The sequence below is a fragment of the Hyperolius riggenbachi genome, chromosome 7, assembly GCF_040937935.1.
Source record: "Hyperolius riggenbachi isolate aHypRig1 chromosome 7, aHypRig1.pri, whole genome shotgun sequence".
Taxonomy (NCBI): domain Eukaryota; kingdom Metazoa; phylum Chordata; class Amphibia; order Anura; family Hyperoliidae; genus Hyperolius; species Hyperolius riggenbachi.
Genome location: NC_090652.1, coordinates 250,935,179 through 250,961,067, shown reverse-complemented (window position 1 = coordinate 250,961,067; position 25,889 = coordinate 250,935,179). Strand labels below are relative to the sequence as shown.

At 43.1% G+C, this 25,889-nt stretch overlaps 1 protein-coding gene across 6 annotated transcripts in view; it reads right to left on the bottom strand.

Moving 5' to 3' along the window:
- Positions 1-25,889, bottom strand: part of MAP3K20 (mitogen-activated protein kinase kinase kinase 20) — a 291,544-nt gene that overhangs the window by 29,555 nt on the left and 236,100 nt on the right. For all 6 annotated transcript variants that reach the window (XM_068245494.1, XM_068245492.1, XM_068245496.1 and 3 more), the window contains 2 exons: positions 21,802-21,864; positions 20,116-20,208 (listed from right to left, as the gene is read on the bottom strand). In XM_068245494.1, coding sequence (XP_068101595.1) covers positions 20,116-20,208; positions 21,802-21,864 — 156 coding nt within the window. The remainder of the gene's footprint in view (positions 1-20,115; positions 20,209-21,801; positions 21,865-25,889) is intronic.

Sequence of the window (25,889 nt, the reverse complement as noted above, 5' to 3'; positions counted from 1 at the left end):
ACTTCCCGGCCGCCTCTGTGCGTTAGGCGGTCGGGAAGTGGTTAAGCAGACTGTGATTGCCTATTGTTGAGACTTGAAGATCACATTTTATGACCAATTTGTGCAGAAATCCACATAATTCCAAAGGGTTCACATACTTTTTCTTGCTACTGTAGAAATTATTTAATAAAGGATAGTTTTATCTGTAAGGAAAGTGGGGATATGCTTTACATCAGTACTATACAAAAACACAGCATACACTAGCAGTAAATAGAGAGTTCAAGATCGTACAGATAATAGTGAGAATATACCTCAGCATGAGAATTGGTCTTATATTAGCAGTTCTAGAGCCAGACAAGCAGTGAAAGTACGGTAATAAAAAGTGGGAGTAATAGTCCATCGGGTTTGTAACGTTTTATCATCTAGAAAAAAATCTATGCTTCTGTTTTTATAGCTGATTTCACTACAGCTCTAACCTAAAGACTGAATCCTAGGGCAGTTATGCATTTACAGTGATCAACGAGAACATTAAAACCACTTATCTACTGTGCAGGTCCTTCTTACTTACTCTGGTGCTATAACCTGTGAAGGACCTCAGCATCCTCTTGTGCTATAACATGTGAAGGACCTCAGCATCCTGAACCATTCCTCCCACAATCTTCTATCGACTACTCTCCATCCTGTTAAGATCTGCCTGCACATTATCAAGCTACCTTGTCCTTTCCCTTCCTTTGAAGTAGCATCCTTCTGGTTTTCCTTCAAAAACATTCTTAAAGAGAACCTGAACTGGGCACAAACATGTAATATTAAAGGGCAAGTGAAGTGAGAGGGATGTGGAGGCTGCCATATTTATTTCCTTTTAACCACTTAAGGCCCACAGTGTTAAACCCCCCTAAAGACCAGGCCTTACTAAATAGGCCACTGCAGGGCCATACATGTCAGCACTCAAGTGATTCCCCCCCCCCCTTTTTCCCCACCAACAGAGGTGTCTGTTGGTGAGGTCTGATCGCTACCCCAATGGGTTTTGTTTTTAATAAATATTTATTTTATTATTTTACTAATAAATGTTACTATTTTTTCCCCCCCAGCCCTCCCGCCCACAGCCAATCACCATGACCAGCTGTCATAGGCATCAGCCAATGACAGCCGATCACTCCTGTCTCCCCCAGGTGGACAGCCGTGCTACACAGCTGTCCCCAGCACAGCGCTGCCTTAGATCGCAGCACTGTACCTAGTAAATAGACGCCGGTTTCGACCGCCTAACAGTCTCCCAGCGGTGATCGCTGCTGAGAGACTGATGGAGGAGCGGAGCTCCGTCATTCCAGTGGGGATGTGCACGCATTGGTGTGCGCAATCCCCTGTAATCCCCGCCCCTAGCCATTCACACTGATCGTGAAAAAAACTAATAGTTACCTTAGATTGAACTTTTTAATATGTATGTCGAGAGGGTATATTAGTTATTTTTTAAATCATGGGCTTGTAAATAGTGATGGACACAAAATTTAAAATAATGCACCTTTATTTCCAAATAAAATATTGGCGCCATACACTGTACTAGGGACATATTTTAAACGTTGCAATAAGCGGGACAAGTGAGCAAATAAAATGTGTGGGTTTTAATTACAACAGCATGTATTATTTTAAAACTATAATGACCTAAAACTGAGAAATAATGAGTTTTTCCCATTCTTTTCTTATTCCCATTGAAATGCATTTAGAATAAAATAATTCTTAACAAAAAGTACCACCCAAAGAAAGCCTAATTGGTGGCGGAAAAAAAACCCCAAGATATAGAAGCCCCTGATGAGACATACGTGACAAAACGGGTAGGGCGGAGCTTCAGAGGTGACTGCGGAGGTGAACGTACACAGATGCGGCGGCGGTGGTGAGAAGTTTTGGATGATATGCGCATATTGTTTTTATACATTGTGAGTGCACTACATGTTCTTAAAATTGTGGAATAAACGGAATTATGCTATGTTGGGCGTTCTGTTTGAGTTTTAAAGGTCTGTCGTGCCATTTTCTGGAATGATTGGAAGCTGGAAATAACTTTAAAATGCTTAAGCTGGTCTTATCTATGGTCAGCCACCCTGTTCGGTGAGCGTGTATTTTAACTATATGCATTCCAAATTAGGCACTTGCTGGTGGATAGGAGCACGTATACTCACTGGTGGTGTTGGGAAAGGAGTTAACACCCTGAAACTGGATTACGCTATGTTGTTTTGTTTCTGTTCTGTGTCCTCTTTTTAGGGTGATTTAAAGTTTGTAGAAGGAGGTTCTACAATGGCCGGAATATAATATGTGCTGCAGCTGGTCTTATATGGTCAGCCCTTATATCTGGTGAGCCTGTACCTTATCTGTTAAATAGACTTGAGGAGGCACTAGTGTTGTAAAGCTACACACAGGGCTTTAAATGATCCATAGCTGTTATACAGGATTACGCTACGTTTCTCTCTATCCCAATGAGATGTATTCTAGTGTGAAGGAAGACTATGCTGAAGAGACACCACACCTCTTATATGGATGCTTGAATCGCTGATCTGTAATCAATCAGCAACTGACATCGGTTAGAGTGTATTGTACTACTGATTTGGGGATATTGACTGTGGACATTTTGGACTTTGTACTACTTTTGTGAGCGCTGCATAAGCTCTGCTAAAGATTGTTTTGTGATAAGTAGTAATAAAGTTAAACGCGAATGAATGGAAGGAGCGCTATTGCTCTGGTGTTTAAGGGTAAAAAACCTTATCTGCATTAAATTTGCAGGTCAGAGTTATTAGCATGCTATTGACCATACTAACCCTCCCTTATCTATGCCTAACGCCAACTCCCCTCCCCTCCATTACTTCTTATACTAACCCTCCCCCCACCTACCGTAATACTAACCCTTTCCCCATTTACCCCTAACACGAACCAATTTACTTTTAAATACAATTTACCCAAGCAGCTGAAAAAGCCACAATTTACCCAAGCAACTGAAAAAGCCACCGTTTACTTGGGCAACTGTAAATCTGTCAAGTACAGTTCAAATCAGCTAGGTGGAGTTTGGCTACAGTGGCACACTACTGTGCCGTAACTACTTACCTGGCACCGCCATAGCTGCTAATGGCACTGCAGCCTGTGGCAGCACCCAAGTTACCAGGTGCAGCATGTGCCCTTTTTACCTCTTCCGGTGTAGCAGGGCGGTAACTCTGAAGACAAGTTGAACATAATTGCAGATTCCTCGCTAAGGTAAGAAACTTACCTCTGTGTACTTAAACTGTTCACTAAGACGTTTGTCTAAAGCTCTGCTTTCTGTCTCAATCTCATTTAAACAAAGCATAAACTGTACACAGCCACTAACAATGAAGATGATGAACATAATGACTTCTTTCTAAGTGTTATGTTGTATTCCAAGCCATAAATAATATGATTGTCACAGCGAGCCATCCACACAAGAATAATATGATTCTAACGATATGCTGAGGGGCCCTAGAGATTTGCCATTGAGTGACTCATGGGGCATACTTATTTTTGATTGGATTGGCCTTGATGGCCTGGCAAGAGTGGCTTGAGATGATCAAAGCCCTGAACATCCAATGTGGTAAAAGCCTTGCTGGATCATTGGTGAAATTCTTCACTCACAAAGTAACAAGCTGCTATCACAAGAAGAACATCATAATTCTGTAACTTAATTCTCCTGGGGTAAACCATGGTTTATCCTTAACAAGAGATGAACTACCATTATAGTTCTGCTACGAGATCTAGCCCTTCTCGGTTATATAACACAATATCCCGTGATGGATTCTTCAGCGGTGAAGTGTGTTGTGATTGTAAATACACTATGAAGAGGCTCAGAACATTTACTGCAAGGAGACAATCTACATTTACCATTAGGAAGAACTGGGCCAAATTATAAATGTGGAAAAATAGATTTTTTCCTTTTGTTCATAGTTAACAAATAGTACGTCGATGTGTGGTCATGGGTCAGCGGGCATCTTAGTTGCCTGCCAGGCATGCAAAGCATTGATCAACAATGAATTTCAGGCAAGAGGGCTACAGAAGCTTAAAGATTTGATGGCTTAATCTAGCATAAAAGTGTGCAATGTGCTATGAATAATGATTTTCAAAATGCAGATTGTCTCGAAAAAAAATAGGGCAAAATTGCATTCAGAATGTGACACCTAGCTTGGGCACGGTAATATTCAACAACAACAACGCAACATGTGTAAAGCGATTTTCTCCTGTAGGACCCAAAGCACATAAGCTTGCCTCAGATCAGTACATACAGTAGTAATGTGTACAGGGGAAAAAGTAATCTGACCACAAATGCCAGTGTTATGATCATGTCTGCAGCATGTACTGCTGGCTGCAGTTTTACTGAAGACGAGCAGTTTTTTGATGTCATTACATGCATTTGCTTGCATAGTTTGGTTTGCACTCAAACTAGTTGCTGATTCCATCTGCAGTTCTGGCCAGCTCAGGATTGAATAATTACCATTCACCTGTGTGGGAATCTGCATGTCTGCTCCCATTGGATGACCTCAGTATAAAGATCTGCTTCCTGCAGGGCTCCTCGGGTTATCATAGTTTCAGATCAGTCTGTTACTCTGCCTGGGCCCCCTTCGCTTCTAGATCTCGTGTGGACTGCACTGACTCCTGCAAAGGGGTCAGTGAGTCCTTCTAAGTCCTGTTCTGTTTATCAGTAATTGTTACTTTGCTAGTCTTGCATCATATATCGGTTCATCGCCAATATATACGCATACTAGCGTGTTTGTTATTCTCCTTGTATTCGTGTTACTTTAATACATCAGTGTCGCAGATATATACGTACTCAAACTCTTTATATCCTGTGTTCAGTCAGTCAGTTTCCAGCACGTTTTGGTAGGTTGCGTGTATCGTGATCACCCGTGTTAGCTAGTTTAGTCTTGTTCCTTGTCCTGCTCCAGTTCTTAGTTCGTGTTCCTTGCTTATTTCATATATCGGTTTATCGCCGATATATACATATGTCGGTCAGTCGTTTGTAGTTTCATTGATAGCTGTAATCTTAGTACGCTAGGGAATCATACCTATTGTATATTTGTGGGTATTACGTCTGCCTTCTTTGACTCTATCTCCCGACTATTCTGTCCTGTCCTTGTGAGGCACGCCATCGCTGCATTCGCATTGGCTGCCTCATTCCAGTCTGTCTTGTTATGGACGCTTGCTGTCACTTAAGCAGTGATTAGTCCAGCAAGCGTTCACTCTGTTACCTGTCCTGATCTTCTGAGTTCTGGTTTATGCGCTCAGCGCTACCTTGCGCTGAGCCACTATAGTGAAAGGACTGTTTGTGGCTGTTCGGATCTATGCCTGCTCTGTGCGCCACATCTCCTGTTGGAGTCAGTCCTCTCCTCCACTAAACTGGGAATATCCTGGTTCCTTGTGCTAGCGTGTGTACCTCCTTCACGTCAGGATATACACCACGTGCTGACTGTGGAGAATATACCACCAAGCCTAACAGCCAGACTAGACAGGTGGCTTTTCAGTTTTGATTTAACCGTGTTCAGGGTTGGAGCTGTCTTGATTAAATTTGGCATATATTACATACCTGTACCCTCAATAAGTCATATAATGCATACCTGTACCGTCAATAAGTCATATAATGCATACCTCTACCGTCAATTAGTCATATAGTGCATACCTGTACCCTCAATAAGTCATATAATGCATACCTCTACCCTCAATTAGTCATATAGTGCATACTTGTACTCTCAATAAGTCATTTATTACATACCTGTACCTTCAATAAGTCATATAGTGCATACACGTTAAGAGAAAAAAGTTATTTATATCTAAATACAGTACCATTTTTAATTCTATACGACCTTTGTTTCGCTATGAGATAAATGTAAACTGCTCTTTGGATGTGTCCTCACCAGGGCAGATCTCCGCAAGGGCTGCAGCTTAAGCTACTCACCTGAAGATGGATCGCAGAACCTCACAGCGACGCTACAGACAAACAATCGCTCCCCGATCTACCTTCCTACCTGCAGGAACATGCCACGGCACACAATGAACGCGATTGAGAGGTCAAACAATTGCGGCACTTTGCGCAGGAGTCATTAGGGATTGGAGCGATTGTGCGCAATCGTCATGACTGGTGTGATCACCGCAAGTCACTAAGCATTGTTTAACTAATATAAAGCAGGATTTTCACCATAAAAATCCAATTTCAACAGCAACTGGTCTGAGTGTATTAAGTGATAAAGATGCTAATCCTGCATTCAAAACTTTTTCTGCTGTTATGGTTTGGAGTTATCACATACATTAGGAGCACTGGCCCTTTAATTGCCATTGCCATTGGCTGGCAAAACAGTTGCATGCTGGGGGGGTCTTTTTATCTATAATATATTCCTCCTCTTCCCTGTATTTCCCCTTCCTTCTAATGACATAAGACAGTGCACTTCCTAGTGGGAGTGTCTGAAGACTCTGGGAGGAGGGCGGGTAATTAATACACAATCAGCAAGAGAAAAAAAAAAGAGTGAGGGAGGAAATGATGTCAGGATTAGCTTCATTCAAAGTTATCCGAGATTAGGGCTGCTCAAATCCGGATCCGGGAGATACCCGGATAGTTGCTATCCGGATATCTCCCAGTAAACCTGTGCGGGGGGGTCAATCTTCCCTGTCTGACGTCTTCTTTGTCCATCCCTCGGCGCCTCCCACGATGCGCTCCGCGCGCGTCACGTGAATACAAACACTTCCTCCTTCAACCCGGAAGGAGGAAGTGTTTGTAATCACGTGACCACCGCTTGGACCGCATCGTGGGAGGCGCAGAGGGACGGACCGAATAAGACGTCCAACAGGTAAGATTGAACCCCCCGCCCCGCACAGGTAGCTGGGAGATATCCAGATACAACTATCTGGATGTCTCCCGGATCCGGATTTGAGCAGCCCTGATCGAGATGGAAACTGTCTAGAATAGGATTCTCTGCTTTTTCTTTATAAAATTCACAGGAATCATAACGTGGTCAGTGCAATACATCTGTTATGTAAGTAGAACTAGTATTTATCTACTTATATATGTGTTTTTTATTGCTCGGTTAGCATGGGTGTCACTTGTTCTTAAACAATGTTACAAGATGTTGCGCAATACCATGGAAAATGGTAGTTTGTTGCAAAACGCAGTTGGAAAAATCTTGTGGTTAATACGGTCCTTTAGTCCAATGCTCAATAAAAAAGGAGACCTCATATAAATAGTGGGATGTCTTGAAAGAAACAGAAAAGCTGCATACTGAAGATGGTGACTGCTGCACATGGATGGCAGCATTTAAAACAGAAGGTGGCGGATGCTGTACACGGGAAGGGGGGCAGCACAACGTAGCTGGTCTATGGAGGCAAAATGTTTAAATTCAGTCCCGATCGTCACTTTATTATCGCTCAGAAGGACACTTCAAAATATGTCCTATCCGCTTCTATGACTTTCCACTGACTTCTTTATCTTGTCTCCCACAAACCGTTAATGTTACTGTGTCATCTAAATGCTCATTTCTGGGCAGATGAGGTACACATACCTCTTTAAAGAGCACTTCTGGTGACCAATTAAAAACAAATCAATCCTCTAATGAGGACAAGTCATAATAGGCCAGTGCATTGCATTTAATTTAAGTGTCACTGGAACCCCTTTTTGGCCGTGCTCTGATTGTGTAGACCTGGCCTCTTCGAGAAAAAGGCCTCTGCCTTTTCTGTATTTACATCGCTGTTTTTAATTGTTCACCAGAGGTGTTCTTCAAAGGAACCTTGAAGTGAGAGGAATACGGGGGCTGCCATCTTCATTCCCTTATAAAAAATGCCAGTTGCTTGACTTCTGTACTAATGCTCTGTCTATAAAGCTATAGGTCTCTGGCCCAGAATGAGCTGCACATCATGCTTTGAGGCTATGTTCACTGGGTTATGAAGGGCACACCATCAGTTAAATCGGTTGGGTGCTTGACACTGAGATATAGGCATCTGTATCTCCAGATAAGATATTGGACAAATGTGTCAGCACACCAATAATTCCATAGTACACGCTCTTTTATTGAGCCATGCGTTCCCACAAGAGGAAAAAGCCGACAATTGTTTCGGGGCCACACAGGGTCCCCCTTCTTCAAGGCGCGTGGTTACAAAATACATACAAGTTCAACAAACATTATATAATAACATAATCCCTACTCACCCCACCCACAGTGAATTCAATCAGTGATGTCATCTCCATTTGTTTACATAACAAACATGCCCCAATGTTCATCCTCTTGTACGATCTAGGTACTCATTTAAATGATAATGCTAATCAGTGCGCACAGCGCTACTGTACCTATTGTTTGTTACCTGTTAGAAGATCCACCAGTCACATCCTGTGTTAAATGTATGGATAATTGTCCCAGTGATTTGAATGACATTCAAATCACTGGGACAATTATCCATACATTTAACACAGGATGTGACTGGTGGATCTTCTAACAGGTAACAAACAATAGGTACAGTAGCGCTGTGCGCACTGATTAGCATTATCATTTAAATGAGTACCTAGATCGTACAAGAGGATGAACATTGGGGCATGTTTGTTATGTAAACAAATGGAGATGACATCACTGATTGAATTCACTGTGGGTGGGGTGAGTAGGGATTATGTTATTATATAATGTTTGTTGAACTTGTATGTATTTTGTAACCACGCGCCTTGAAGAAGGGGGACCCTGTGTGGCCCTGAAACAATTGTCGGCTTTTTCCTCTTGTGGGAACGCATGGCTCAATAAAAGAGCGTGTACTATGGAATTATTGGTGTGCTGACACATTTGTCCAATATGCTTTGAGGCTAGTCTGACTTCACTGGCTGCATGCTTGTTGCAGGTGTGTGACTCAAAAGCAACAAAAGGCCTAAAGCTAAGCATGACAGCCAGACAACTGGCACTGTTTATAAGGGAATGAAAATGGCCGCGTCCACTCTGTATTCCGCTCACTTCAAGTTCCCTTTATGGGAATAATGGTGGCTAAGTGGTTAGCACTCTTCCTTTTCAGTTCTAGAGTCCCAGTTTATTAAGTCTGGGAAATTTGTTTGGCATGAAATTAATAGAGGTTTCTACCTACTTCCTAATGATAATGAACCATATGCTTATACATAGCAAGTGGTTTCAGTGTTAACTTCCCTGGCGGTATGATATGGTTTTTTTTTTAACCTTTTTTTTCTTTTTTTTGGGCATGTAGCTAGCCTAGCACTAGCTACATGCTTCCCCCCTCCCTGCAGCGTCCCCCCGTACAGTCTGATCGCCGCCGGCGCGTATGCCCATCAGGAAATCCCGTTCTGAACGGGATTTCCTTGAGGGCTTCCCCCGTCGCCATGGCGACGAACGGAGTGACGTCATTGAAGTCATCGACGTCGTGACGTCACAGGGAGTCCCGATCCACCCCATAGCGCAGCCTGTCGGTGATTGGCCAGGCTGCGCAAGGGGTATGCGGGGGGGATGTATTGTGGCGGGTAGCGGCGGATCGGCGGCAATCGGACCAAACGCGCAGCTAGCAAAGTGCTAGTTGTGTGTTTGAAAAAAAAAAGTTATGCAAATCGGCCCAGCAGGGCCTGAAAAAATCCTCCGCGGCGGCTTAGGTTAAGCGACTAAACTAGGTGCTTCTATAGTGCGCAGGGAGAGTAAGGGTAATTCGAGGTTCCGGCGATCACCAGACCCCAAGTTACTTCTCCCTCCAAGTTGCTTCGACTTGGAGGGTAAATAGTATTGAACACCACCGGGAATTTGAGCGGCAGCAGGACGAGCCCTGCCCCTTAACTCACCAGCAGCATAACTATACGTACGCTGATTGTGTATGGGATGTAAAGCCTTGTCCAATAGAAACTTAGGACTTAAACGGCATTAATAGTATCGAGGGTGTGTCCACTGGACATCATGAAAACTCTCCAGCACACCTTTAAGTCCTTGGTAAATGCTAGGCCAGCTTCAGTTAGTACTGTTGTGGTACAGTGGTTAGGGTGCTTGCCCACCACACAGTGAGACCCGGGTTCAAATCCCAGCCAATGTGAGTTGGCTTTTATGCTACAAATCCTTAAAGGGAACCTAAATGGAGAAGGATATGGATTTTTCCTTTTAAAATAATACCAGTTGCCTGAATCGCCTGCTGATCCTGTGTCTCTAATACTTTTAGCCACAGCCCCTGAACAAGCAAGCAGATCAGGTGCTCTGACTGAAGTCAGACTGGATTAGCTGCATGCTTGTTTCAGGGTGTGATTCAGCCACTATAGCAGTCACAGAGATCAGCTGGACTGCCAGGCAACTGGTATTGCTTACAGGAAACATCCATATCACTCTCAGTTTAGGTTCCCTTTAAAGAGAACCCAAGGTGGGTTTGAAGAATGTTATCTGCATACAGAGGCTGGATCTGCCTATACAGCCAAGCCTCTGTTGCTATCCCAAACACCCCTAAGATCCCCCTGCACTCTGCAATCCCTCATAAATCACAGCCACGCTGCTGACAAACAGCTTGTCAGAGCTGGCTGTGTTTATCTCTATAGTGTCAGTCTGCTGCTCTCCCCGCCTCCTGCAGAACTCCAGTCCCCGCCTGCATCCCTTCCCTCCCTGCTGATTGGAGGGAAGGGACGGGGGCAGGGACCAGAGCTATGCAGGAGGCGGGGGAGCAGCTGAGACTGACACTACAGATGTAAACACAGCCTCACAGCATGGCTGTGATTTATGAGGGATTGCAGAGTGCAGGGGGACCTTAGTGGGGTTTGGGATAGCTGTATAGGCAGATCCAGCCTCTGTATGCAGATAACATTCTTGAAACACACCTCGGGTTCTCTTTAAGCAACCTAATGTTTCTATTGCATTGAGCATAAATAGTAAATGCTAGGCCAGCTTCAGTTAGTACTGTTGTGGTACAGCAGTTAGGGTACTTGCCCACCACACAGTGAGACCTGGGTTCGATTCCCAGTTATGGTATGTAAACTGGTTTTTGAAATAGTATAATTCCCTGGCAGATGAGACCCTCCTCCCTCCGGTAGGTAGGAGGGAGGAGGGAATAGGTAGAAGGGTAGAAGGGGAGGAGGGAGGAAGCAGCTGTCCCTTAACTAATTAGTGTAGGCAGACAAGTGAGTGAAATGGCATAAGGACCTTGCTTGGAGGAAGGAAGGAGGGAGGGAGGAAGGAGGGAGGGAGGAAGGAGGGAGGGGGGGCGGGCATCCAGCAGTGAGAGCAATGTGTTTGGCAATAATGTGACTGCTGACTGTGATGTAGAGAGTCAAAGTTTTGCTCAATAGAGCATTATGGGGCGAATCGAACTACCGCAAAAGTTCGCCTGGTACAGGCGAACGCGAACCCCCAAAGTTCGCCTGGAACCGTTCACCGGCGAACAGTTCGCTACATCTCTAGACTGGACCACAATGCACCATCGGAGGGGAAAGTTCATAATCCGGCTAATATGAATCAAGCCTAAATTACAGTTGTCATGGTTAAAATTAATTGACAATTTTGCTTCCTGGTAATTTTAGAAAACAACATTCGGCTGCAGATGGAAATACAAAAGTAATTTATTAAACATAACATTACAAAATGACTAGTGAAGCACTCATATGTAAACCCCTTGAAGGTTGAGTTGCACATTAAAACCAAACTCCAGGGGAAAAACTATTTGTTTAGAACCTTTTTTTGGCTGTTTACTGCTATACGTGCCCCTATAGCAAAGACTTCTCATCACTTCCTGTGCTTGGGACCTCCATGGTCCTTCATGGTTTTAACACAAACTGTGGTGGCCCTAGAGACCAGACATGAGGTATGCCAATAAAGGGAGACTTCTATATCCATACTATAGCCACCCTGCTGACTGATAGCACATCATGTCAATCTTTCACAGAGAGGCGTGGCTTCACACTGATTGGGCAGTTGGGGAGTTGAGCAGGCAACTGGAGGTTGCAGAGGGGAAAATGAGGATCTATGAATTGCTGCAGCATATACTTTTCTTTTAAGATTCTGCAAATACCTTATATTAAAATGTCTTCATGCATAATTTTATTTAAAATGATATAATCAAATGAAAATATTAGAGTTACCAAACACACAAAGGGAAATACTCACTCCCAAACAGTCCTCTGCTGCTTTATAAAGCAGCAGAGGACTGTTTGGGAGTGAGTATTTCCCTTTGTGTGTTTGGTAAGTTTCAGAGCAGTTGGGGACAGGCTCTTGGGGGTGGCAGCTCCAGGGCTTGACTGCGCTCACATATGGTGTTAAATGCTGGTTCTGGGGCCCCGGGCAGTGAGAGTTCCCGGGGCCCCAGGCTGGCTTGTGCACCATTGTTTTTAATTTGAAAATATCAGAGTGTCTGAAGTCATTCTTAATAATAAATGCTGCTTGCCATGCTGCTGTTCCAGATAGTAGGAAAGGCAGAAGATGGATCTCTAGCTTAGAATGAGTATTGAGAGGCTCGGATTCCAGTCTCCCTGCAGGCAAACATTAGCAAAACAGCCAGATAACTGGCATTTTTTCAAAAGGTAATAAAGATGGCAGCCTCCATATTCATCTTACTTCAAGCTGCCCTTTAATATGAATCCAAGGTGAGAGACATATGGAAGCTGCCATTACTTTTTCCTTTTAAACAATATTAGTTGTGTGGCTTTCCTGCTCATCATTCTGGCATCAGTTTTGTCTGAATAACACACCTGAAACAAGCATGCAGCAAATCTTGTCAGAACCTAGTCAGAAACATCTCATCTGCATGCTTGTTCTGGGTCTGTGGCTAAAAGTATTAGAATCAAGAAATCAGCACGACAGCCAGGCAGAGTGCATTGTTTAAAAGGAAATAAATATGTCAGCCTCCATATGTCTCTCACCTCGAGTTCCCTTTAAGCAAGTAAAATAGCTGCAGTCATTCTTGTTGTATTCAGATGACCAGCTATGCTTTTTTCCTCCCCCTTCAACAAAGCAACAGTCTCAGTGAAGTAATCAGCATTTCTCAGTTGAAAATCACATCTAAATTTATTAAAAGTAGCTGAGCATTGATGCTAGTCGCTTCCGCTGGCTGCTGTAACCGCTTTATTATCCAGCTCAGCTGCTGGGACCTGCTGTTTCCGAGTCATAACAGCAGAGCTTTCAGTTATGGCACCTGGGTTATTTATCATTATGTTAAACCCGATTTCCCTTTATTCTTTCGGATTAGAAAAAAAACAAAAAACTCCATAATACAAGTGAGGATAATTTGCTCCTCTCATAGCTGGCATGTCGCGACCCTCCGCAGCTTTGTCCTGTGAGACCGTCTTACATACAAAAAAAATCAACACCCACCAAGCAAAGGATGTCTCTTCCCAAATTCCATTAATAGTCCCTCTCTTAGCACATGTAGGTTCCAGGGTCTAGGACTAAAGGATGTTTTAATCTCTTCAGGAAAACAATGTCTCATAATGATGTAAAGGACTATGGCAGCACTGATGTAAAAAAAAAATAAAAAAAAAATCATAAATTATTCAGCACCTTTCACTTGGCATCACTGTGATATCCTCATTAGCAGTGGCTCACAGTGCCTGTCAGATGGTGTCCGCGCAGAACGACGGCGTTACATTGTCTTTGAGATGTGCAGCTGCTTCCATGACACTGCCAGTATATGAAAACATGACGCCAGTTTGTTTTATTTAGTGCTAAACCTTCCAGTTTGTAAAAACAAGGCTGACACCGAGCCTGACATGAGGCAGTGAAAATAATTAGCTCCCATTTTCTCAGCCTCCTATTTCCTTCTCCCTGCTGCGTTTTCTTTCCACTAAACCACCACATGTCAGTAGAAATGGGAGGCAATTAGTGGGCTCATTTCAGTCCCCACAACTGTGCTGAAAAGCAAGTATTTATGATGGCACAATGAACAGCTGAAAGATTAAATAACATTTGCCTTTTGAAAAGAAAATGACTTGAAGCTAAATGGCCAATTTTTGATTATTCTCAAACAAGCTTAGAGTAGTTGTTTTTTTGTTTTTTGTTTTTTTTTAATACAAGAAAGGCAAAATGAGTCATTTTTTTTTTTTTAGGTGGAAGAATCAAATAAATCTTGACACAGTAATGCAAATGACTGATGTTTTATTGCAAAATATGTAAATGTATTATACCCTGAACAATAGCGCGTCTGAGGTCAGGCGGGATTGGTGCTAACTAGACGCGACGCAGACAAGGTTACTGCTAGATTGCAATTTTTTTTTTATAAGTGAAGCGGTCATTTGAAGCATGGTCTCTGGGTATTCTTAAAGATTAAATGGAAACAATACAATAAAAAAAATAATAAAATAAAAGATTAAAAAAGAACAAAGATGAAGCTGAAGTACAATACGCTTTTCAGGATAGGAGTTGGCTTTGAAAACATGGTGGCTGACATATTTATAAAGTTCCTGACATGTTTCCATGACTAGACGACATGTAAGGCAGAATAATGCCCCTATTTTCTACAGGGTATTTTTAATTAGGGCGGTATCATATACTTTTTTTTCCATGCTTGTTTTTTTCCCCCCTCCTTACGTTTGTACCGTGTGCTGTGTGATATAATTATGAAAGATAAAACAGACACAGCTTGATGTGTACTCCGTCCTTGCAAAGAACCTGAGACGTTACATTAAAAGGTGCTTTTCCTGAGAACTTGGTGTAACTGATGCCTTCATCTCGGGGTAGGGGAGAGGTAGCACATGCGGTGATATGCTAACTGCTGCAATGCTGAGATCTGAGTGCAGACATGGTCATATGCAAGCAGAAGCTGTCCCCAATTTGTGTGTGTTTAATAAACAGTAACAGGCCTGATGCGGAAATCCATAGAAACCAATCAGAAACAACCTGTCATTATTTTAGCTGCGCAATCTGATGACCAACAACTCCTGAGCATCTGAAAATTTTATTTTAATAGGGAACTTTCCACTGACTTAAAAAGGGAGGGGAAACCACAATCCCAGCATCGTCAGCAGCTGTTGACCAATTGGCTGGCGGCTGGTAGATCGCCCAGCAACTAGAGGCTTTATTTGGCTAAATTTTATTCTTTCTCTGGATCAGAGGAGAATTGTCATGCTGGACAATTTTTGTCTCCCTGTTAATTATTTTGCCTTGATCTGTGGGAAGCCACAGGGGTCTCGATCTTTCATGGAAAATATTAGTTATCAGCAACAACAGGCCATAAAAATATTAAATAAATGCATTCATTGTTAGTCAAGCAGTAATCTTCCTGGTAACTCTGACAGCAACCTTAAACTGTAGTCCAATCACAGAAAAGACACTCAGCCTCTCATGGTCATTTCTGGGGAGGACGTATGATGATCATGCCCCGCCCCAATCCTTTTACGGTATTGCTTAGAGGAGACCATGACTGTTGCAGCCCCGCCCTCTTCCAATATATTTGGTGGTGGTGGTGGTGGAGGTGGATGGGGGGAGATTGTGTCCCCTCTGCTACCTCATTCTTGTAACAAAGATATTGGATCAGTAGGTAGAAGGGGCTGGAGGAGTTAAAGTGTCTCTAATGATAGCAACTCATATGGTGCAAGTACGTCACTCCCATAGTTTAGAATATTCATAGGTGAGTATGGGGTGGGGATTGTGGGAGGAACAGGGCTACAGTGTCAGGTTAGTAAGAAGGGATGGGAAAGGAAAGTTAGAAAAATTGGGAATCTGTGGTTTAAGTTTTATATCGAAGCTCAGCCTCAGGTACTTTTTCTAGTCCTGGCGTTTATTCTTTTTATCTGTATAACCTTCTTTGATTAGCTGATGTAAAATTATTAATTTTTAAACTGTCCAATCAGGTTGTAGTTGGTAGTCCTAAAATACTTACCTACTGTAAGAATAAAAAGCCCAGTGTGTAGTAGTTTTACTAATGTGATATCCAGCTGAGCTATTTATACAACCTGGCATTTATGCATATTTTTAATCTGGATTTAAAGGAAGACTTAAGTCTAACAATAAAATGAGTTGAACTTACCTGGGGCTTCTTGCAGCGCCCTGGAGTCCTCCTGTGCCCACAACGCTGGTCCAGTCCCTCCAACCAGCAGTGGTGACCCCCCCCCCCCCAGTCGGTGGCTACTGCATATGTGTGGCCCCTGAGCTGTGCGCACCCTGATTGAACTACCGCAGCCAGAAGGGCTCTGCACATGCGCAGTAGCATTTTCCATGTACTGCAAATAACGCTCCTGAACGCAGAAACTCGATAAGGAGGCATGTGGCCGGCCAGCTTAGATGCTGGCCAAAGGGACTTGAACTGGCGGTGTGCACTCCAGGGGGCGGCAAGAAGGCCCAGGTAAGTTCAACTCATTTTTTTTTTAATAGACTTTAAGTTGTAAAAAGTGTCTTCATTCTATTTGAGCTGTAATATGTTTGAGTGTAAACACCTGTAACCATTGTCAGCTCTAGGACAAGTTCCCCATGAGTTTAAAACCTACTTGCCTCACAAAATAAATTCTATCACTACATTTGGGCTTAGTGTTAATATAATTTAATCAGGATTATACAGCACTACTAAATCTTACATAAACATTCCTTTGCCATCTGTTGTGAATTCACTGGGAACATGGCGCACATAGAATACAGATGTCACCTACTGCCCACAAACTCAGTGCATGAAGACTGAGTATAACAGAGGAGAATATACTCATTTCCCCTAGTCTAAGTTTAATTCACATTGATCTGTAATCTGTAGAAAAATGTATTGTCCAATGCAACATACGGACCTGCCTAGTAATGTTGGTGGAATGTGCCTCAGTTCTGTTTGTACTCAGTTTGCCCTTATGCTGGGCATACGCGGCTTGTTTTTGCCGCTCTATCGTTTCGCTAATCGATTCTGCAGTCGATTCTCTTATCTTCCGCTCGTTCTTCTTATCTTTTACCATTCACTTCTATCACAAATCGAGCGGCGAAACGATCGAGTGGGAGAACGGACATGTCGGAAGTTATCTATTGAGCCATCTAAATGGATCAAAAACGAACGGTGTATTCCCAGCATTAGTCACAATGTTTGGATTGATTTGGGAGCTAAATTCCAACAGAAATCCTCCAGCACTTTCATGGTGTCCATTTCCGTCAGGTTTGCACAGTGGCACAGCCAAGGATCTATGGGCTCCAGTTCGAGTTTTACACTAGGCCCCCTCAAGCGTCCTATACTGTATATAACAATTGATTTGGAACAACAAAACTTGCCAAGGACAGATGCAGTGTGACAAAGGTGTAAGCTGGGGAGGGTAGGATTATATTAATGTTTACCAGCATAAAAGGCACATACAGAGGTGATCATTGCCAGCATAGCACAACTGCAGCGGGTGAAGGAGAGCCCTTACTGAGCGCTCCTCAAGTCCAGGGGCCCTGATGCACTCACAACTTCCACCCCCTCCTTTACTATGCTATTAACGTCCCAACCGTTTCTGCACTTCCATTGAAAAGCAGATAACAATGAATGGTTAAGTAGACACCTGAACACAAACCAAAAGGTTGTCATTATTCGGGTTTCTACAGTTTTGTTCAAGTGATGGACATCCGAAGTGGACAGGATTCAAACACCAACACTACTGCTTGGATCACAACGTGTTTTCAGGGGGTCTGACTGCACTTGCCACACATCCTCCTACCCAGAGCTGTACTTTAGTATAACCTTTGCATATCACCTAAATACTAGGAAATCACCCATGCGAGCCCCTTGGTGCTGTGAACCCCTCACAATAAGTCTACTCCTTGGCTAAAGCCCCAGAAACAGGCAGCAAATAAAAATCAGTAATAGGTGTTTATATTCTGCTGCGTACACATCACATGGCTATTCTGCCCTAACCTTGTTAGGTTCTAGCTGCCAGTTATCTCTAGCCTATCAAAAAGCTCATGTCAAAGAACAAAACTATGGACACATAATAGTGCAAAAGCAGAAAAATCCTCTCTAAAGACCTCAGTACCGTAACAAGTTATTGACAGTAATTCCCCTGAAGCCACGCACACATCCAGAACCACTGGAGTAAAGCAAGCTTATAGCTTATACATTTTGCAAGCCTATAGCTTATACATTTTGCAAGCCTATAGCTTATACATTTATACATTTTAGAGCCACATCAACCCAACATGTAATAACATACAATTATATGCAGTTTGGCTTTTTAGTTGGAAGGCTTTTTGGCTCACTTTTAGCCCATTATACTTTCCTAGTGGTTTCTGGTCACCATGAGTTATCTGGGTATTCTGTATTACTCATCCCCTATCCCATAGAGCCATACCAATCCCTGCCATGCACTGATGAGGACCAGAAAGTCCTAAACAGGCTGTATGCATTTGGGTTGATTTGGCTCTGTAAAATGTATAAGCAATAGGCTCACCATACACAAGCGGTTCTGGATGTGAGCCTGGCTTCAGGGGCATAAGGAGATGATTTACATATTTAGGAGTGATGCCTCAACAGTTGCTCATTTTAAAAGGTGAATTATCACAAATAACTTCTGTTTTAAGAAGCCAAACTACAGTCAGGTCCATAAATATTGGGGCATCGACACAATTCTAACATTTTTGGGCCTATACACAACTGCAATAGATTTGAAATAAAATAAACACGATGTGCTGCAATGGCCAAGTCAATAACCTGACCTGAATCGGATTGAGCATGCATTTCCCAGCATCTGCTGATGTCTATGCATTCCAGGCTTCAGGCTGTAATTGACTGCAAAGGATTTGCAACCAAGTATTCAAAAGTGAAAGTTTGATTTATGATTATTATTCTGTCCCATTACTTTTGCTCCCTTAACAAGTGGGAGGCACATATGCAAACTGTTGTAATTCCTACACCGGTCACCTTGATTTGGATGTAAATACCCTCAAATTAAAGCTGACATTCTGCAGTTAAAGCACATTGTGTTCGTTTCATTTCAAGTCCACTCTTTTTTGTGAATAGAGCCAAAAATGTTAGAATTGTGTTGATGTCCCAAGATTTATGGACCTGACTGTATACTCAGCCATTTAGTATTCAGATTTACCACTAGTTTAACCTGCTGAGCGGTCTGGACGAGCTCAGCTCGTCCAACACCGCCAGAGGCTGCAGCTCAGGCCCTGCTGGGCCGATTTGCACCAAATAAAAAGCAGCACACGCAGCCGGCACTTTGCCAGCCGCGTGTGCTGCCTGATCGCCGCTGCAGCGCGGCGATCCGCCGCGTGCAGCGGCGAAAGAGGGTCCCCCCAGCCGCCCGAGCCCAGCGTAGCCGGAACAAACAGTTCCGGCCAGCGCTAAGGGCTGGATCGGAGGCGGCTGACGTCAAGACGTCGGCTGACGTCAATGACGTCACTCCGCTCGTCGCCATGGCGACGAGGGAAGCGAAACACGGAGGGCCGCTCATTGCGGCCTTCCGTGTTATCTCTTGCCGCCGGAGGCGATCGGAAGATCGCCTCCGGAGCGCCCTCTAGTGGGCTTTCATGCAGCCAACTTTTAGTTGGCTGCATGAAATAGTTTTTTTTTTATCTAAAAAAAACCCTCCCGCAGCCACCCTGGCGATTTAATCAGAACGCCAGGGTGGTTAACCCTTGCAGTCCCACTTCAGGATCCCTTTAATGTACGGATCTAGTACAGATAACAAAAGTTGTTTTGGTGAAACGTTTAATGACCAACTGTACAAGAGTTCTTTGCAAGCTTCCAAAACCATAAGTTTCTTCCTCAGGCATAATACAGAACTGGATCAGAAACGTGTGGTTCCGATCCAGTTCTGTATTATGACTGAAGAAGAAACTTAAGGTTTTGGAAGCTTGCAAAGAACTCTTGTACACTTAGTCATTAAAGGTTTCCCCGAAACAAAGTTTGTTGTTATGGCTTTGGATTCTCTCCATGACTAATGCTGGGCATTCACGGTCTGTTTTTTCTGCTCGATCGATTTTGCCACTCAATTCTCTTATCTTCCGCTCGTTTTTCTTATCTTTTTCCATTCACTTCAATGACAAATTGAGCGTCAAAACGATCGGATGGCGATTGGACATGTCAGAAATTATCTATCAAACCCATCTAATCACCTCAAGAACAAACCGTCTATTCCCAGCATGACACTGGACCACACACAACTGGATCTAGCTTTGTGAGCACTCAGCTTATTATAGTAACACTATGAATACCTCATAACAATGTGCACACAGAAAAGAAGCATGTGAGGTGATATGCAAAGCTATATTGGATGTAGACATTTACCTCAGGGATATTGCCAGATTTCAGATGGTATCCAAACACGAGTTCTAAGTTCACAATCTTTTCTTCTTCTTCCTCACTCTCCACCGTCAGATCCTGCAGCACAGATGGAGTAATTTGTGTCACTTCCATTGTGGATTTTTTTAGCCTTACAGACAACATTCAGGAGTTTATCGCAGGCACAGTTGAAATGTTTCTTTAACGACTATTTTCAGTCTCTCAATTGACATCACTGCTGAGGATAGTTGCCTCCCACACAATCAAATAATGGAAGCAGCAGTGTTCTGCAACCTTAATGTATTTCATCCTGATCATTTTGGGAAAAGCAGGTGCATCCTCAGAATAAGTTCATCCAAAAATATTCACAAAAAAGCCCAGTGAATTAAAGAAAACCATTTTTACTGTGCTGCAATTATAATTACCACCACAGAACTCAATAACAATTTTCTTATGAGGGTTTAGGAAATAATCTCTTCCAGCATTTGGTTGCATGTACTGTATGAACAGAATATGGGTCAATCTCTGCTCTATCAAAGGACTTAAGGGGTCCTGGACTCTTCCCTAAAGCAAACCTGAAGTGAAAATAAACTGATGAGATAAATACCTGTATTGTGTATGTGTTTTTACTATAATTTCATTAATGACCACTGGCATCTCGCTGATGCTGGTGAACATTCATTATAGGCACTCTGATCGGCTTTGGGAACACCTGTTCCTATTCACGATCAGTGTCTTAACAAGCGGCAACGGGAACAGGCGTGTGCGCGTGAGTCGGTCAATCACGACGGAGTACGTATATCTACACCCTGGTGCTAAGATGAAGTTTCAAGGTACATAGATATACTGTACTCAATTCAGGAACTGGTTAAGTGTGCTCAGTTCAAGAGATGAGGCTAGATTCTGTGTTTTTCTTGTAACTATAATCCTTATGGAAAAGGTTAAATCCAGTGCTCTCTCTCAGTCCTGTAACTATTGTCAGCATTTATACTGCTCATTCTGTTGTGTGTATGGTGTGTATGGTGCATATGGATGTATATTATAGTGCACTAGAAGCACTATCTGTCCCATGAGAGGATGTTTGGACAAAGAGAGAGAGCAAGCACTGCATTTAACCCTGGCCACAAAAATCATTTACATTTAGGGCTTGTTCACACTACAAAAGCTTTTCTAAGCGCTTTGTGATTTTAAAAGCTCTTGCTAATGTTATCCTATGTGTGTGTTCACACTGGAGCGATGTGATTTTGTAAAAATCCCCCATAGCATTGCATTAGCAAGAGCTTTTCAAATCACTAGTGTTTAAAAAGCTCTTGTAGTACCTAAGGTTAAAAATGACAGAGTCAATAGGTATTGCTTAAAAGGAAATCATTATGGCAGCCTCCTTAGCCCTCTTGCTACAGTTGTCCTTATATGGTTTTGAAGTGTATGTGTTACTTTTTAATGCAATTTTTTGATACTATTCATTATTGCCCAGGCAACAATAAAACGTGTTAACACTTGAGGCCCCCACAAATGTGTACGGTTTAGGTTCATTGAGGATATTGTAGGGGCGCTACCCCCTTTTGGGCGACTTTTTTATAACAAATAGATTGAATGGCCCTCCTGTTTAAATATTTCTATTGCTTGTACTTCATTTTTAATTCAATACTAACATACATGAACAGCACAACACACAAGGTTACATAAACATACCTTTGTTAGAGGAGGGAAATGAAAAAGATTCAGGTAATCGTGAGTTAACCTTTCAATCGCAGTCTGTAAAGCAGAAAAAAAAAAACATCAGATATTCTACGTAAATATTGTAGCTCTAAGTGGATTTTTCATTGGACATTAAACCTCCTGGAATCCATTGTGAAGATCACAAACAACAAACTATGTTACTACTGACCAGGGGCTCAGCAGATAGGCATAGCACCTGCTGTGGGTCCCAGGAACCAGGAGTAGCCGCTTGGTCCTTACTGTGCTCATCACCTTTCTAATTCTGCACCCCTATATCCTATGGCAACCATACATTTGTATGAAAATCTAGTGGTGGGGCTCAGGGAAAGTATGTGAGGTGAATACAGTCTGTAAATCATTGGGCACTCACACATGCAAAGCCTGAGAAAGGGGATGAAGGGTGTCATTGGTGAAGTGTGTCTGTCTTAGACACGGATTAAAATTTGACTACTGACTGGTCCTCTTTCAATGCAAACTCATTGCAATACTGACCTTGTTGGTTAATAGAGATGTCGTGAACATAGAATTTTCCGCAAACTTTTGCAAATGTTCACGAACAGGCGAATCTGGTGAACCTACAAAGGCTGTGTCTGGCCACAAAAGTGATGGAAAAGTTGTTTCAAGGGTTTAACACCTGGATAGGGGCATGCCGGAGGGGGATCCATGCCAATAGTACCACCAAAAATTACGGAGTTGACGCAAAGTCAGATTTTAATCCCTAAAGGGCAGAACTCACATTATGCACAGCTCTGGGAGTCAGTGGGCTGTGGAGTGTCACACGCAGAGAAATGCAATAGTACTATCAGAATACAGTGAAATAATAATGCACTGGAGTGGTTCTGTACCTGCAACTTAATGAGGCAACAGCAGTAGTGTGCACACAGCTCTGGGTGTCAGTGGGCTGTGGAGTGTCACACACACAAAAAAAAACCACAGTAGACTGATGTGCTAGCCCTCAAAAGGCCTGTTTGGGGTGCTTACAGAGCAAGTGGGGAACAAGAACACAGGCCTAGCTAATGCTTTCCCTACCTATCTGCAGCAGGTCTGAATCTGCTCTCACTAACAGTCAGCAGCCAGCAGAGAATTAATCCAAAATGGCCACCACTACTGCTTTTTGATAGGGGGTTCCAGTAAGGGGTGCTAACCGATTGGCTGCCATGTGTCAGCTGACTGTGAAGTAAGGGGTCAAAGTTTAGATCAATAATAATGTATAGGGGGCAAATCGAACACGCCAAATGTTCGCTGCAAATGCGTACAGCCAATGTTCACAGAATACTGCCTGCCGGCGAACTGTTCAGGCCATACTTCCAGACTTTAAAGATGGTCCTAAAGTAACCACCCTTTCCAGCCAATGCTGGTTCAAGTTGTACTTTGAAATTTAAGACAAAGAAAGTGTATTTGTGACTGTAAAGACCACCATCACCTCCACTTGGCTTGGAGAAGGTGGGTCTATAGCAGTGCTACAACATATTTTGTGCAACAGGAGATATTGACAGCACTTCCAAATACAAGCTGCACCCGAGTTGACCAGCTGCATAGATGTGCAGAGCCCACAACAAGCTTTCTAAACAGATGCAGCAAAGGAGGACGTTGGCTTCAAGGACAGCCTGTGCACAGATTGTTCAATTACTAGACTCTTCCACAACGATGATATGCCCTCTTGGAAGAGATCTAACCAATAGCTAACAGTTAAAAACATAGTATGAACCTGAGGCATACTATGCATTTGGAAGCACTGCCAATATCTCCTGTCATACAAAAGTGTAAGTCTACTTATGGCTAGCTGCATCCATGTGTATCAGTTTGCATTCAAATTATTTAGATTAGGGTTTAGTGCATAGTTTTGCATCTGATTTGTATTCAAGGTGTGTAATTTAAAGAGGAACTCCAGTGAAAATAATGTAATAAAAAAGTGCTTCATTTTTACAATAATTATGTATAAACGATTTAGTCAGTGTTTGCCCAATGAAAAATCTTTCCTCTCCCTGATATACATTCTGACATTTATCACATGGTGACATTTTTACTGCTGGCAGGTGATGTCAGTGGAAGGAAATGCTTGCTTTTTTGGCAGTTGGAAACAACTGTAAACAGCTGTTATTTACCTCAATGCAACAATGCTCCCACAGTGTGATGTCAGGATCATAGTGTGACAAATCTACAAATCCCACCATGCCTCTGGCTCCCCGAGTTATGCTTAGAGCTGTCAAAGCATTGCAATGTCTCATGGGACTTGTAGTTCCACCACAGCTGGAGTGCCAAGGTTGGCCATCACTGCTCTAGGATCACTTTAACCACCCTGGCGTTCTGATTAAATCGCCAGGGTGGCTGCGGGAGGGTTTTTTTTAAATAAAAAAAAAACTATTTCATGCAGCCAACTGAAAGTTGGCTGCATGAAAGCCCACTAGAGGGCGCTCCGGAGGCGATCTTCCGATCGCCTCCGGCGCCCAGAATAAACAAGGAAGGCCGCAATGAGCGGCCTTCCTTGTTTTGCTTATATCGTCGCCATAGCGACGAGCGGAGTGACGTCATCGACGTCAGCCGACGTCCTGACGTCAGCCGCCTCCGATCCAGCCCTTAGCGCTGGCCGGAACTTTTTGTTCCGGCTGCGCAGGGCTCAGGCGGCTAGGGGGGCCCTCTTTCGCCGCTGCTCGCGGCGAATCGCCGCAGAGCGGCGGCGATCAGGCAGCACACGCGGCTGGCAAAGTGCCGGCTGCGTGTGCTGCACTTTATTTGGTGGAAATCGGCCCAGCAGGGCCTGAGCGGCAGCCTCCGGCGGTGGTGGACGAGCTGAGCTCGTCCAGACCGCTCAGGAGGTTAACAGGTGAATAACAACTGGTAGTTTAAGGCTATGAAAGGAAGCATTAACGTAAATAGGAATCATAACGACATTATTCGGCATACCCACTTGTATGTTAAATATCCTGGTTTCAACATCAAGAATACTTCCTATAGCCATATATCTCGCTAATATTATAAATGCGAAAGTTTGGATGTTTAGATGTATGTTACTCAATCACGGAACAATGGCTGAACGGATTTGAATGAAATTTGGCGCACACGTAGTACATTAACTGGAATAACATACAGGATCATTTTTATCCCCATATCCACAAAGTGGGGGGAGATGAATACAAATTTCACTGGGAATTTTTCACTGGGAAAATGTAAACTGCAACCATTCTTACACTGTCTATGGTAGGGTGTTCAAACTTTGCACAGTTGGTCACTGGGTGACTGGGATTAAAATTCAGAAAAGTGGGTGGAGCCTTCAAAAGCCAATCAAAATTCACCTATTGATTTTTAAGGGGAATATTTAATTGCATCCATTCTTGCACTGTTAATGGCACAATCCTCAAACCTGGTACTGTTGGTCATGGGGTGACTGGGGTTCAAATTGAACCCCAGCCACAAATAGTCAATCAGATTTGTTTCATTTCAATGCAAATTATTGATGCCAAAGACTGCAAAGCTCACAAACTAGGTAATTGAGTAATTGTGCGTTAGGGTTAGAAAAAGTGGGTGGAGCCAACACCAGCCAAATACATACCCGGGCAACACCGTCCATCAACTTAGTTGCTATATATTATGTAGCTCTGTCCTAACACTGAGGCTGATTATTATGTGGAATTCTCTACACCTCCCTCCTCCCCTGAGCATTCTGGGAGACCAGAGGTCTTCTCTAATGGCTCTAATTCCAGAAAGTAAGCCAGAGAGAGGAGACATTTTACAATGGGCAAACACTGACTAATAATTTTTGAGTGAATATTGTAAAAAAAATAAGCAATTTTATTAATTATGTTATTTGGACAACAGTTCCTCTTTTAAAAAGGAACTGTATTGACATACAGTAGAATGTAATACATTATTCAGTACAGTGGCGTAGCAATAGGGGATGCAGAGGTAGCAACTACACCATGGACCCTGGACTACATGGACCAACTAGGGACCCTCCTTTACCTGCTTTATTAGCGGTTTATTGGTGTTATGCTGGTAATGATCACTTTAATATGTACTTTGATTAGTTGTAACCATCAATGGACTGTTCTCCTCCTCAGCCT